We start from the raw sequence: 13,654 nt of genomic DNA on the forward strand, positions 1-13,654 counted from the left end.
AAGGCATAGATGGTAGATTCAGTAGAAAATGTGATTGAAGAACAAGGCTTCCGCTAGGAAGCCGAGGCAGCACAGGCCCAGGAGTGAGAGTGGGTCCTTCCTTCATGATGGTGGGTCTGAATGTGCATCACGGCATCCACCGCAGCCTAACCACTGAGCTGCTCACGTGGGCCTCTTGGAGGAGGTTCTGTGAGCAGCCCCTCCAGGACCCCAGGAAGCTTCTCGTGCTGGAATCCATCCTACATTCTGCTCAGCCTCAGCTACCAGCTCTGCTAGGCCCAGTGGATTACTGTGTGATGTGGCCCCTTCTCCGAGAAACCTAGGCCTTGGTCACCGTGACGGTCTGGGGGCAAGAGTGCTGCACATGGCCATTTACCATCAAAATTGGGCAAGAGAGGACCTTGCTCCCCCATGTGGAGCAGCCCTCCCTCCTCCTGCGGACCAGAGTCAAGAGGCCCTGTCTGTGACCCAGGCATGAGAAACAAAGGGGCATCCAGAGATCTTAGGTCAATGGCACTTTTTTTTTTTTTTTTTTTTTTTTTTGCGGTACGCGGGCCTCTCACTGTTGTGGCCTCTCCCGTTGCAGAGCACGGGCTCCGGACACGCAGGCACAGCGGCCATGGCTCACGGGCCCAGCCACTCCACGGCATGTGGGATCTTCCCGGACCGGGGCATGAACCCGTGTCCCCAGCATCAGCAGGCGGACTCTCAACCACTGCGCCACCAGGGAAGCCCAACGGCACCTTTTTGTGTCACCTGAAGGAAGCTTTGGGAAACAGAACTTCTGAACCCACAGAGCCCAGAGCAGCAGGGCTGGAGAGCATGAAGTCACCAGTGGTCCAGGAAATGACAAGAGACAGAGCTGCCCAGTCCTGCCCTGGGGTCCTGGACCCATGTATTCTACCTACAGCCACACAGCACCTAATAAAGGCCTTTGACCTGAGGGCTAACTGGAGCCAGGAGGGGTGCCCACCCTCTGCTTGGTCCAGTGGGGTGGTAAGGCATGGGACGTGACTGGCAGACCCAAGCCTGTGTTCCCATCACTGGGGATGACATATGATGTGGACTCCTGTGCAGGGTCAGTGCTCCGAGTTCCTGAGGGGTGCAACTGAGGTCTAGGAGCAGTACTGGCAACCACACCCAGGTACACGCTTCTCCTCTGGGGACAAGGGTCCAACGAAAGTAACTTGCTTGCCGTTCTGGCCCTCACCCTGGTGTTCGGGCCACCCCTGAGTGGGCTGGAATGCAGGCCCCATCTGCGGCCAGCCATCTCCCTCACACTGAGCTGACTGATGGAGAACCGGGCTGGGAATTCTTCCTTCCCCATCATCTGGTCCCAAAGGGATCCCCCTGCAGCCCCAGGTGTGAGCCTGGGGACAGGCCCTGGGAAGCAGTGGTGGATGACACAGGGTCAGGACAACCTGCTTGTTTGACCTGGAATGCTCCACGTCCATCCTTGAATGCATTGCTGCTGGACTAAACTGTCAACTGAAAGACACACACACAATGCAAGAGCTGTGAGATTTGTAGGAGCCTCGTGATCCAGCCTGCTGAGCAAGCAGAAGAGCAAAGAAATGCTATGCTTCCTTGAAGGCCAGGTGGCTCCAGGAAGTCTGCAATCTGCCTTCACCCTCTAATCTCAAATTTTCCCGCTTCCCCTTTTCCCTTCGCACAAAAGAAGCCCAAATTCTACCCCGAATGAAGATGATTCTCTAGGAACCATCTTCTTGGTTTGTCGGCTTCTGAATAAAGTCACTATTTCTTCCCCATCAAAAATAAAATAAAATAAAATAATTTTAAAAATTAAAAAAAAAAACAAGGCTTCCCAGGGTAGGCAGGGCATTCATGATGGGTGTGCCTATATTGGCAAATGCCTAAGGCAGTGGTGGCTGTGCTCCTTCCTCCTTGGGCTTAGTTGGGGTGGGAGGATGGAAGGTGGGGAGCAGAACCTCCTGCAGGTAGCTTGGGGGATCCAAGAGCAGAAGGCACCAATACTTTATTTCCTGGAAAGACCCCAGGGGGACATTAAGACCTCAAGAAAGAAATGGCTATGCAGTGGATGGAGATAGATGAACTTGTGTGTCAGGCTCTGTTCTAGGTGCTTGACATTTATGACTCATACAATCCTCAGAACAACCCTTTGAGGAAGGTACTACCACTGATTCTTATTAGTAGTTACGTTCTAGAAAGTCTCCACAAGCCCTGAATTTGTGAATAGTAAACTACTGCTCTGAGGGGAAATACAGTGTTAAGTTCCTGTGAGCCTCTAGTCTCATTTTCATCAACTGATCAACATATAACCTAGTTTTACGTGTGTTTCTGCTTAAAGATATCTTATTTAATATACAGTTGTTTCATTAACATGGAACCCATGGCTAACAGCACTATAACCCACACCTGAACAAAACTTATTAAACATAATTTCTCCATAAGACACATCACAATGTTCTTGTACTTATGAATCCAAGACAGTGCTTTCAGCACCACATTTAGGGCCGCTGTAAATAGTGAAAAAAGTGCAAAGAAAAAAATTAGCACTAAATATTCCAGTAAAGGGACATCTGTTTACAGTGTGAGAATCAAAACAAGAAGTCAGAGTGTCACCTTGGTCAACCACAGCCGGGAACAAGCACATGGGGCGACTCAAAGTTTTTCTCCTCCACTCTGCAGATGCCTGCAATGATCTCAAACAAGCTGCAAGTATTGATTTTGACGGCAAAAATAAATTTTAGTGAGCAGATGACTTCACAAATACAGAATCCATGAATAAGGAGGATCAACTGTATTTTTATCTCTATTTTAGAGTCAAGGAAATCAGAGCACGGAGAGTTTGCAGCTCACAGAGCTCCCCTCATATGGGCAGGCGTGGGAAGAGCGGAATGGCATTGGGGGTGGAGGGACCTGAGAATCTCCGCGTTCTGAAGGGGCCCTGCAGACAAGGATGAGAGCGAATGCAACTGTGACCAGTTGAGCCTGACCACTGAGACACCGGGGGACCAAGGACAGCCCAGTAAATGCCAGTGTGACCACATGATGCTAAAACCCAGATCCTCCCTGCCCTGAAACCTTTCTACTCTAAGCTCTCAGAATTTAGATGCAACCCTTTGGGAAAGGCGTGGGAGAATATTCCAAAGGGACTGACACTAAGTTTTCTCCATCCTGTGCCAATGGGGCTTAACACAGACGCAATTAAATTAAGTTTGGGGTTTGGGATTCACACCCATTTCAGACATGAAGATTCACCCAACATTTTCCATTACTGAGCATCGGTTATGCTGTAGGCTAAAGAATTTGCAGCAAAGCAATGCCAGAATCGTATACATCTTAATCAAACACATGCACGCAGAGAACTGGGGGAGTGTTTGCCACAGAGGGTAAGAGCACTGAGACCGCATTTTGTGTTCCTGTGAAAGCTGCTGACATGTCTAATGCAATAATGGTTCCCATAAAAGCATTTACCTTATCTCAACATTTTCTAAAGGCAAGTTTCTTGATTTGAGTCTATGAACGACTACTGCTACCCTAATTCAGAGAAGGTTCTTGAAACTTCTCATTTTCTGATGTGACATGTAAAATCTGACTCCTGTTCTTGCTTAAAGATTAGAAATAGTCAAGTCATTAATTGGCCCAATTCTGGAGCCATTTGTGGCTTCCATGAGTTTTCTTTAAGTCTGCAGAACTAATGTTTTAGTTCTGAGTTGCAACAGCTCATTTTACTGTAAGGTAACTTGTTGAGCACTTTGCAAAATGCTTTAAATCCTCCTAATGGTGACCAAACAACATGGAGCACCTACGCTAGAGTGAAAAAGCTCAGGACTAAGTCATGAGCTGAATCAGGCAGCCCTTGTGGACACGGCAGGTCCTCTCGGTACCCCCATCCCAGTCCTTTCTCCAGCAGCCACTGCGATGACCAGTTCTAAGCTAGCCTTGGCCCTCTTTGCTCAGGTACCTTGCCTGAGGGAACCCACACTCAGGTGGGGCAGCACCCACACAAGGGAGGTTAAAACCCATGGGAGCACCCTTGGCTGGTGGAGACCGGAGCCAATGCATTCATCTCCCTGACTTGATCCTCCCAACTGGAGAGTTCTGAGATGCACTTCATAAGGCTCCTTGGAGGGTCCTGGTGAGATAGAGGCAGCCACTGAGAGCAAAGGCCAACTCTGTAATGCTTCCTGTATTGGCCTGTTCCACTCCCCCCATTCTCTCACTCTCAATCTCTGGAATCCTTTCCCCAATAAGCTATGTGCATACAGACCTTCTCTGGGGCTCAGCTTTGAGATGAATCCAAATGACAGCATGACCCAGGTCTTTGGTTGGCTGGCTGGCTGGCTGGTTGGCTTCTGCCCCTAGTCTAGTCTACCGCTACTCAGCTCTGTGACCTTGGGTTAGTCACTTACCTCTTGGCAACACAGCTTCCTCATAGGTAAAATGAGGATGCTAAAATAGAATATTGGTCTCATCAATATTTCTTCAGCATATTCCCAGAACTATTCTAAGCACTGGTGATACAGCAACAAACAGGAAAGATAGTATTCCTGTCTTCAGAGAGTCAGAGAGCTTATATGTTGGCTATAGAGGCAGACAATAAACAACAAACAAATGAACAAATAATATATTATCAGGTAACCAGGAACACATCACTGAGGAGGGGCTATGCGACCAGATTGTAACAAAGAGTGAAAGCAAACCAAGCTGGCCAACTGGCATCTGGGGAAAGATTTCTGGCAGACAACGCACTCAGGGAAAAATGCCCTCAGGGGCTCCCTTCTCTAACCTGCCTTTGAGATTCTTTGAGAGGTAGGTGCTGAAATGGGAAAAGAAATGGCAGTTTGCCCTAAGTTATTCACATCACCCTCAAAGCTGAAGTTCCTGTATCCTGGCTTCTGCTCTGGCCACATCCTTTCCAAGCCGCCTGAGTGAGGCGATATGAAAGTTCACCAGGGGCAGAAACTTCAAAGGGAACTCAGTTGATGAAAGAAATCCACTCATGCGGCAATGAGTCCTAAAGGAGAAGTTAAAACTGACTCTAACGTGAAACGTGGCTTCTTTCCACGTGTATAGGTTTGGTCAAAGGGGCCCATATCTGAAAGTTATTTTTAGGACTCGTTTTGTTAGTTCTTAATTATTTCTAATCTGAGCATTTGTTTCACTAGCATTTTAATGCATACTTTGAAATATTAAAGAAACAGAAAAATCAAAAGAGGCTGAGCCTAAGAAGTTACCCATTCTTCTTCCAAAGATGTACATGGGGCAAGTTTCTCACTGAGTCATTATATGCAAATAAAACTTTCACAGGTTCGGCGGGAATGGAGGAAATCCAGTACATATAAACATTTGGTGTTGAATCCTTTTAAATGGTTCCTTGCTCTGGACCTGGGACCATTTGCCAGGATATTAATAACTAGCATTGTGTAGAGATTCACACCACTGTGAAGAAACAAAAGTCCAGAAATACTACGGCGACTCAGCAGGAGGAGGGGCCAGGATGTGACCTGGGACGGCCTTTACCACCATGTCTGGTCCCAGCCTCCTCTGGTGGGATGCAGCTCGCTGCTAAGGAGAGCAAGGCCTTGGGTTAATCTAGCAACACAGGATTGGTTAGAAGCATTCTGACACAAGGGAGGAATCTCCTTCTGGTGAGTGTGGGTTCCACAGCCTCAGAGGCACCCAAAGGTGAAGGCATGGGGTGAAGGGATGAGGGTGGATCCACTAAACACAGCATATCTACCACATTCGCCAGGGATGGAGGGCAGATAGAGTTACCCTTAAACATAAGAGAAGAAGCTGGAGGACTAAAATGTCCTCCAGTAGGAAGCCAGTAGGGTCTTTTCTTAAAAAAAAAAAAAAATCAGAAATATGCTGGAAAATATTCTGGCAGTGAACCCTTTGACACTGACTCACAAAGCATTTGGAATTGTTGGGCCTGGACTACAGCTCTGAAATAAATTTAAAAGAATTTCAATTTACTCGAATGATTAGATTCCTCAGGTAAATGATACCTTGCTGATGATGAAAATCCAAATGGGCCCTAAAATTGAACATGACTTTATTATAAAATGCTTGTTTCAAGCAGAATGTTATAGACATCTTTTTGCCAAGTTCATGTAAATTCGGGAGGTCTGGCATGTATGCAAAGACTAAGCAAAGTGATAATGCACTGCTCATTATTTTTCTCTCCATTTTTTAATCTGGTCTACCATTCAGAGCAAGGACACCACAGTGGGGTCACACATCCATGTTTAACTCAACTGAATTCAACTATTCACACTTTTAAAAGAGGGAGAGAGGGAGAGCAAGAAAGATAAAAAGAACATTTTAAATAATATGGGTTGTCCTATCTGCTATTCTGTTAATCGAGTCCATGTCCAGAAGTGGAAAGGAATCTGCAGATATATTTACCTGTATCCATCACTATGCAGATCTATATACATAAAACAAGGTATACTGTATTTTATAAATGATCTGAGAGGTGTTTAAAAATAATGTGGACTCTCTGTGATTATCACTTAAGCAGGGACTTTAGAATCTAAACTTTAAATAAGGTGAGACTTACTGTTTTATAGGAGGAAGGTATTTTAAGTTGTTTTTTTCTAGTAGAGGAAAGAACTTGCTTTGAGCCATCCACACACCCCCGGGGGCCCCCCTATAGCCAGAGACAGTTGACTGAGGTCCAGAGTTCATGTTGGTCAAGAGACAAAGCAAGGTAACTAAATGAGCATATTCATCTGATTGCTGCAATTTGTAAAACTGCCCAAAATACAAGCAGGGTTATAAAACCAAGAGTCTCCTTTTACATAGCTAACACTTCTAAGTGTCTGCTAATGGCAAGGCAATGAGTTGGAAGCCATGGGAGTTTGCAGGTGAATCTTCATGTTTTTACAAATCTTGTAGTTTACAAATCTTGTAGAAGAGATGGATAAATCCACAGTGAGTTATAATTCAGGAGAGAATGTGAATATAATAAATGTGATCAGGTAAAACTGTGAATATGAGTATAACTTTAAAATGTAATTACCTCTTCATTATGCACTAAGAGATGGGGGATTTGGAAGCTCTGGCTGTCACTTTCTTACAACAGTCTTGGTCTTTAATTGTTCTCATGAGGCTAATACTCAATTGTGTTTGTATTCTCTATGGTAGCTACTAGTTTTGGCCTATTCAGTATTAATAATTACCCCTTCCTCCTGGCTAACAGAACCCCAATTTGATTCAGGGATATGCTCCCCACCCCCCAAAATACCCTCTCTTTTTTCCAACCTCCCAGGCCCCTGGGTGCTCATGTGACCTAATTCTGCCCCATGAGAAACAAGCAGAAGTCTGTGGGGTTCTAGGAAAGCTTTTGCTTTCTTCATTAAAAGACATATGTTGAAGCCCTAATCCTAACATATTTGGAGATAGGGCCTTTAAGGAGATAATTAAGGTTAAATGAGGTCATAAGAGTGGGGCCTTAATCCATAGGACTGGGGTCCTGAAAAGAGGAAGAAGGGGTACCAGGAGTGCGTGCACAGAGGAAAGGCCATGTGAGACCACAGCGGGAAGATGGCCGGGAGCGAGCCAAGACGAGAGCTCTCACCAGAAACCAACCCTCCTGGCACCTTGATCTTGGCCTTCCAGCCTCCAGAACTGTGAGAACATAATTTCTGTACTTTAAGCCCCCCAGTCTGTGGTATTCAGTTATGGCAGCCCAAGCAGACCACATAGGCCACAAGGGAAGTAAAATTCAGGATATGTGTATGGTCAACTGTAACCTCCACTGTCTCTTCCTGATGGAATTATCCATTTCATTGATACCTGATGAACTTTTGCGCTCTGATTATGTTGTGGGTGGAGCCTCTGACCAAATTAGAAATTAAGTGTGCCTGCAATTTGGAAGAGAATTGAGGGGGCTTCTCTCTAGGAAGTGGGTAGAAGAAAGTTTCTAAGCAGCTTTGATTTCCACAGGGAGAAAAGGGGGAAAGGGAATTTCAGTGTGAGTAAAGCCCCAAAAGCTGGAAAGGAAAGGGCAGTCTCCTTGGTTTGTTCCATTAATATTCACTTTGAGCACCTACAATATGCCAAGCAGTGGTGGCGGTACAGGGATACAGTGAGTAAAACAGACCTGGATTCTGCCCCTGGGAACATGCTGGGAAACTGCTCAGAGCACAGAGGATGTGGTGGGAGTAATGGGAAACAAAGCTTGAAGGGCAGGGTGGGAACAGATTGTGGGGAGTTTGAACCCTGTCCAGGAATTTGATCTTGATTCTGTAGACAAATGGGGAGTGATGAAATAAAATTCATATTTTATGGCAAGATAAGAAAAATTTAAACATAAAATGTTCTCTCTGCCCGTTTGCGCCTCCATCCTCCCCTTTAGTGTGCATCGTGCATCTGTATTATACATTAACCATACCGCTGTATAAGACACAGGAATACTTGCTTGATAAGGAGCTATTTTCTCCTGGCACCAGCAAGGTAACCCCTTAGGAAATAACATTCCTTTCTTAATCCTGTAAGTGGTCCCGATGACCCACTACTCAACTTGTATGTGCAGATCTGGACTATGTAAACTGTCAATATGTCATCTGATGTATAATCCTTTGTCTCAAATCTAACTGTGTTTTGACCTCTAATGGGAGGAACAGTTTTAGAGCTCTCTGAGAGACTGTGTCCTGGTTTATAATCTTCAGGTTGGCTTGACTAAAATTCTCTATCTCTTTCTTAGATTGACTGTCAATTAATTCATAATTTGTCAACAGGAGCCACTGCAGGTCATTGAACAGGAAAGTGCCCTGGTCATAGTTGTCTTTTAGGAAAATGAAGCTGGAAGTTACGTGTTGTTTCAGTTGGAATAGGAAGAAATTAGAGACTGGAAAATCAGTTAAAGGATAAGTACGAAAGATACAGTGAAAGCCTAAACCCAAGTCACGTTTGCTGAGACCACTATACGCTAATATCAGTAGAAAACTTCAAGACATTTTATCGAACTCAATAGAAATACTACCATGCGTTAAACTTGGAAAAGTTCCCAAAGTACAGGGCTCAGTCTTCTAACACAGAGGCAGCAAAGCAGAGGTTGTTTGGCCAAGACTAACGCTGATGTAAGCCGGGAAGGAGTGGCCATATTGCCCAAAGTACTTAGAGCAATAAGATTCTCAATGTGTCAGGTTCAAAAGCCAAGAAGTCTCCCATGATGCTGTTGTAATTAATTTGCAGATTATGATAAAGCAGCAGGAACTGTGGGATTTCAGTTAGGAAGATGCAGTTTGAATCTCTATTCTGGGACCTTCTAGCTGTAGACAGGGGGCTCGGGGGCCCCACAGACGGGCTGGACTCTTACTCTCTCTCTGCCCTGGAGCACGGAGGAAATACCCTCTTCTGGGCAGCCCCATCCTTCCAGGGCTCACCAACCAAATATTTGCTCTAACAACAAATTACTGAGCCAACGGCTTCCGTGCAGGTGCCGCTCTGGGCTGCAGAGACACAAACTGGACAAAACTCAAGATTTTGCTTCTCATGGGACCTACCTGGCCATGGGAGGAGACAGAATATGTCAAAACATAAAATACATTGGCTGGGCGATGAAGACAATCAAATAGAGTCCCCATGAGTAGACACAGAAATGCTCCCAGGCCAGGATCATGCTGTCATCTTATGCATGACACCCCAGTCCTAGAAAAGTCCTAACTGGAGCTCTATAAATTCATGCTGAACATCAGTAGCATTGCTCTAAATGAAGGACCCAACAGCAACCAAAGGAAGCCGGCAATGGCCCCAAGAAATGGAGAGAGCCCCCCATGTCCTCCTGGCATGGCCTTTTCCAAACCAGGAGGTTGAGGAAATGCCAACTCTTTATACAACTATGAAACCTCTAAAACTTGGGGCTTTTTATTTGCTTGGTTTAATTCTATTTTTGTTTTTAGATGTGATTCTTGGGATACTTGCCACAGAATCATCTGGGGTAGTCATTAAAAATGCAAATTTCTAGGCCTCACCTCAAACCTACTGAATCAAAATAACTGGAGGAGGGGCCCAAGAAGCTGCATTTTTAACAAGCTCCTAAGTAATGCTGATGCTACACATTACTGATTAAAAGATAAAACAAAACAAAAAATAAAGTCAAGTCTACAAGGCCTCTTTTCATTTTAGTTGTAAAGGTCTCCACAAATGGCTCTTCAGAAAGCCCTTGTATAAACTTCCTTTGCAAAAACTCCACAGTCTGGTCACAAGAGAAATGCACTGGAAGACAGAGCCCGCGTGATGGGAGCAGTCCATCAACGGATCCATTCATTGAAAAAGTCAGTGCTGAGACACTGGATGGCTTCAGTGGAAGGGCCTCCCTATCTGGGGAGCTGAAGGATAGACTTTCTGGAATATTCCCTACCTGTGAAGAGGGCATGGTAGTGGAGGCCCCTCTCCTTATCTCGATGGGTGCAGACATCAAATAAGTAGGCTTTGATAGGCCCATCAATGAAGTCAGCAGCAAAATCAAAGAGAACCACACCTATCATGGTGATGCTGATGGCCCAAATCAGCTTCCTCCTTGGGTCAGCAATCAAAGCTAAAAGAGAAACAAACATTGGTCTCCTAAATCCTGGTTTAGAATGATCCGCATTTTTATTTCCACCCACACTTCCTGTCATCAAATTATTTCCCTTTACTTTCATTTTGCTTTGCTTTTCCAAATAAGAAATAGCTCCATTATTTTTTCAAGTTTTAAAAATGATGCAGTGAATGTCCAGAAAAGGCAGCTCTCTAGAGATAGAAAGTAGACTGAGCAGTTTGCCTAGGACTGTCAGGGAGAAGGAAATGGGGAGTGACTGCTAACGGTTACCAGCTTTCTTTCTGGTCAGGGGGACGAAAATGTTGTGTAATTAGATAGTGATGGTGGTTATACAACCTTGAGAACATATGAAAAAGCACTGAGTTGTACACTTTTAGATGGTGACTTTTATGGTATGTGAATCATCTCTTTAAATAAAGCTGTTTAAAAAATTATACATGTTGATTGTAAACCATTCCAACCATACAGAAAAGCTGGGGAGATGCTTCTAGATCCCAGCCCCTAGATCTGTCATCCTTCAGACATCCCTTTACGCACTACTGTAGAAAGGTGTGCACCTGTGCCCTTATGCAGTGCTTCTCAAACTTCAGCGTGCTTAACCACCACTTGGACGACTTGTTAAAACAGATTGTTGGGCTCCACCTTCTGTGAATCTCCTGTGATTCATCAGTAGGAGGGAGGTGGGGCCTCTAACAGCCCCCCACTGAGGCTGATGCTGCAGGCTGGCCCCAAGGACCGGTTCCGTGGCCCGGGGGTTGGGGACTCCTGGGTTGGAGGACTCTGCTTTGAGGAGCACTGACTAAGGAATCCTGTCGTACATGAGCATTTCAGGTGATGAAGGGCAACTTCACAGTGTTAACAGCTAAACAATATTCATCCTATGGCTATGCCACAGTTCACTGACTCACTCACAACTATTTCCCTTGCTTTCAGTTTATTTTTTAAACCTAATATGTAATGTATGCACCTGTTTTTTTTTTTAACATCTTTATTGGAGCATAACTGCTTTACAGAGTTGTGTTAGTTCCTGCTGTATAACAAAGTGAATCAGCTATATATATACATACATCCCCATATCCCCTCCCTCTTGCGTCTCCCTCCACCCTCCCTATCCCACCCCTCTAGGTGGTCACAGAGCACCGAGCTGACCTCCCTGTATGTACCTGTTTTTAAAAATACAGTAAAAAAAATAAGTGAAAAATAAGCCTACTCTCCCCCTCTCACCCCAGCCCTTTAGTACTCCTTCCCTATTGGCAACAATTCTTTTCAGGTTTTTTGTAATTTCTTCCTGAAATACCCTACATTTATAGATTTATGCCCTCTTTTAAATATATACAAATAATAACTGATTATCCTGTCTCATTATCATCCATTCTGCTAGCCTGAGAGTTATCCAAAAATGTGTGCTATTTTTAAGTTTAATGGTTCTTTTCTCAATGCAATATGTACTACCACCAATTACTGACTAATTGGTGGTTGTTGATTAACGGCTAGAAAAAGTGCTCACCATCAGGTTTATGTCCACAATTTGCAGTGCAAAAATGTCCCCTTGAGCTACCAGGCTGATGCCCTGTACCTATTAAAAGACTCCACAGAAAGCTGTGAACATAATTAACTCTCATCTGGACACAAAGTTACATTTATTGTAAAAATTTATGGAGCCATTTGGCAGCTGGTTAATTTGAGAAAGTACTAAATAAGGTATAATGGGCATAAAAAAACCCATAATTGATAAACATGTAAAAATATGTAATTTAATAAAATAGGTAAAAATATAATCCTACTTTCAAATTCTCACAATTGAAAAATAATGTATCCTGATGTTTCTAAAAGTAAAGGCGCCTAACCACAGAATTTGGGTCACTCAAAGGTGGAAACTCAATGTAACTTAGGAGAGAGAATCAGTTTTAACCGATTTCTGACTGTGGCATAAAGAAATCTGCATTCTCCTTTCAGCAAGCTGCATAACAGGACCCTTCTCCCGGCCTGCCCACCCTGTGCTGCCCACTGACCTGATACGATGGCGTCCCCGTTAAGGTACATAGCCATGCCCAGGAGCATCACGACGCCCAGTGTGAGGATGTAGGGTCTCCGTCGTCCCCACCGGGCCTGGCAGTGGTCGCTGGCCAGTCCCACCACGGGCTGCAGCAGGAATCCCAGGATAGGGCTCAGGAGCCACACCATGCTGTAGAGACTCCTGGGCAGGCCCACGCTGAGCAGGACTGGGGTCACGTAGGCCGCCTCCACCGCATAGCAAAACTCCCGGCCGAACATGGCCATGCTGTGCATGACCAGGCTCCCTGTGGGTCTTTTGGGCGGCTCCATAGTGCCGAAGGGGCCCTCCTCAGCAAGGGATTTGTAGGTGTGGATGCCAGGCTGCCCACTGCTGTCGCCCATGGCCACTGGGTGAGGAACCTGCCTGCAAGCCCACCACCTCTTGCGTGGCCCTGGGGTTTGCACTCCCAGCTGGATTTGAGGTGGAGCCCGGCTGAGCGGCCAACAGAGATGGTCAGGCTGGGGGAGGGGCTCAAATTCTTTCATGCCTCTAAGATCACAAGTTATGATGGGAAGGAAGGGGGGTGGGGCCTGGAAAGCATGATGGAGATTAGCTGCTATGAGCCCTCTGGCTCCTTAGAATGTTTTTCTAAAAGAGTCTTCCTTTGTACTGTTCTCTCTGCCTCTCTCTCTCTCTCTCTCTCTCTCTCTCTCTCTCTCTCTCTCTCTCTCACACACACACACACACACACACACAATCTATGTCACACAATCACACACAGCTTTGAGACAATAAAGCCCTATAATCAAGATGTTAAGTATGAATGAGTCAATATCTTTTTTCTAAACTTTTTCTAGGTATAAATATTCTGTCCTCTCCTGAACACAAGCTTTCTACACACACACACATATAGTCAATTAACTAGGCTTCAAACAGTGGGAGGTCGCCCTTTCCCCTAAATCACTAGCTCTCTCACAGCACTGTGATAGTTTCCTTCATTGCACTTAACACACTTCAGATAGTTCGTGTTTATTCTCCTTCCCCTATGTTGGTCTTTGATCCCCTTATGAGCAGTGATCTGGTCTGCTTTGCTCATTATGGGATCTAGCATGATACCT

At 45.2% G+C, this 13,654-nt stretch overlaps 1 protein-coding gene across 2 annotated transcripts in view; it reads right to left on the reverse strand.

Annotated features, from left to right (window-relative positions):
• SLC45A2 (solute carrier family 45 member 2) overlaps positions 1 to 13,290 on the reverse strand; it is a 33,020-nt gene extending 19,730 nt beyond the window's left edge. For both annotated transcript variants that reach the window (XM_081232394.1, XM_081232393.1), the window contains exons 1-2: positions 12,553 to 13,290; positions 10,361 to 10,537 (exon numbers count right to left, since the gene is read on the reverse strand). In XM_081232394.1, coding sequence (XP_081088520.1) covers positions 10,361 to 10,537; positions 12,553 to 13,081 — 706 coding nt within the window. In that variant the 5' untranslated portion in view covers positions 13,082 to 13,290. The remainder of the gene's footprint in view (positions 1 to 10,360; positions 10,538 to 12,552) is intronic.
• Positions 13,291 to 13,654: the final 364 nt, after the last annotated feature.

The sequence above is a fragment of the Mesoplodon bidens genome (genome assembly GCF_964165515.1).
Source record: "Mesoplodon bidens genome assembly, chromosome: 4".
In the NCBI taxonomy this organism is placed as follows: domain Eukaryota; kingdom Metazoa; phylum Chordata; class Mammalia; order Artiodactyla; family Ziphiidae; genus Mesoplodon; species Mesoplodon bidens.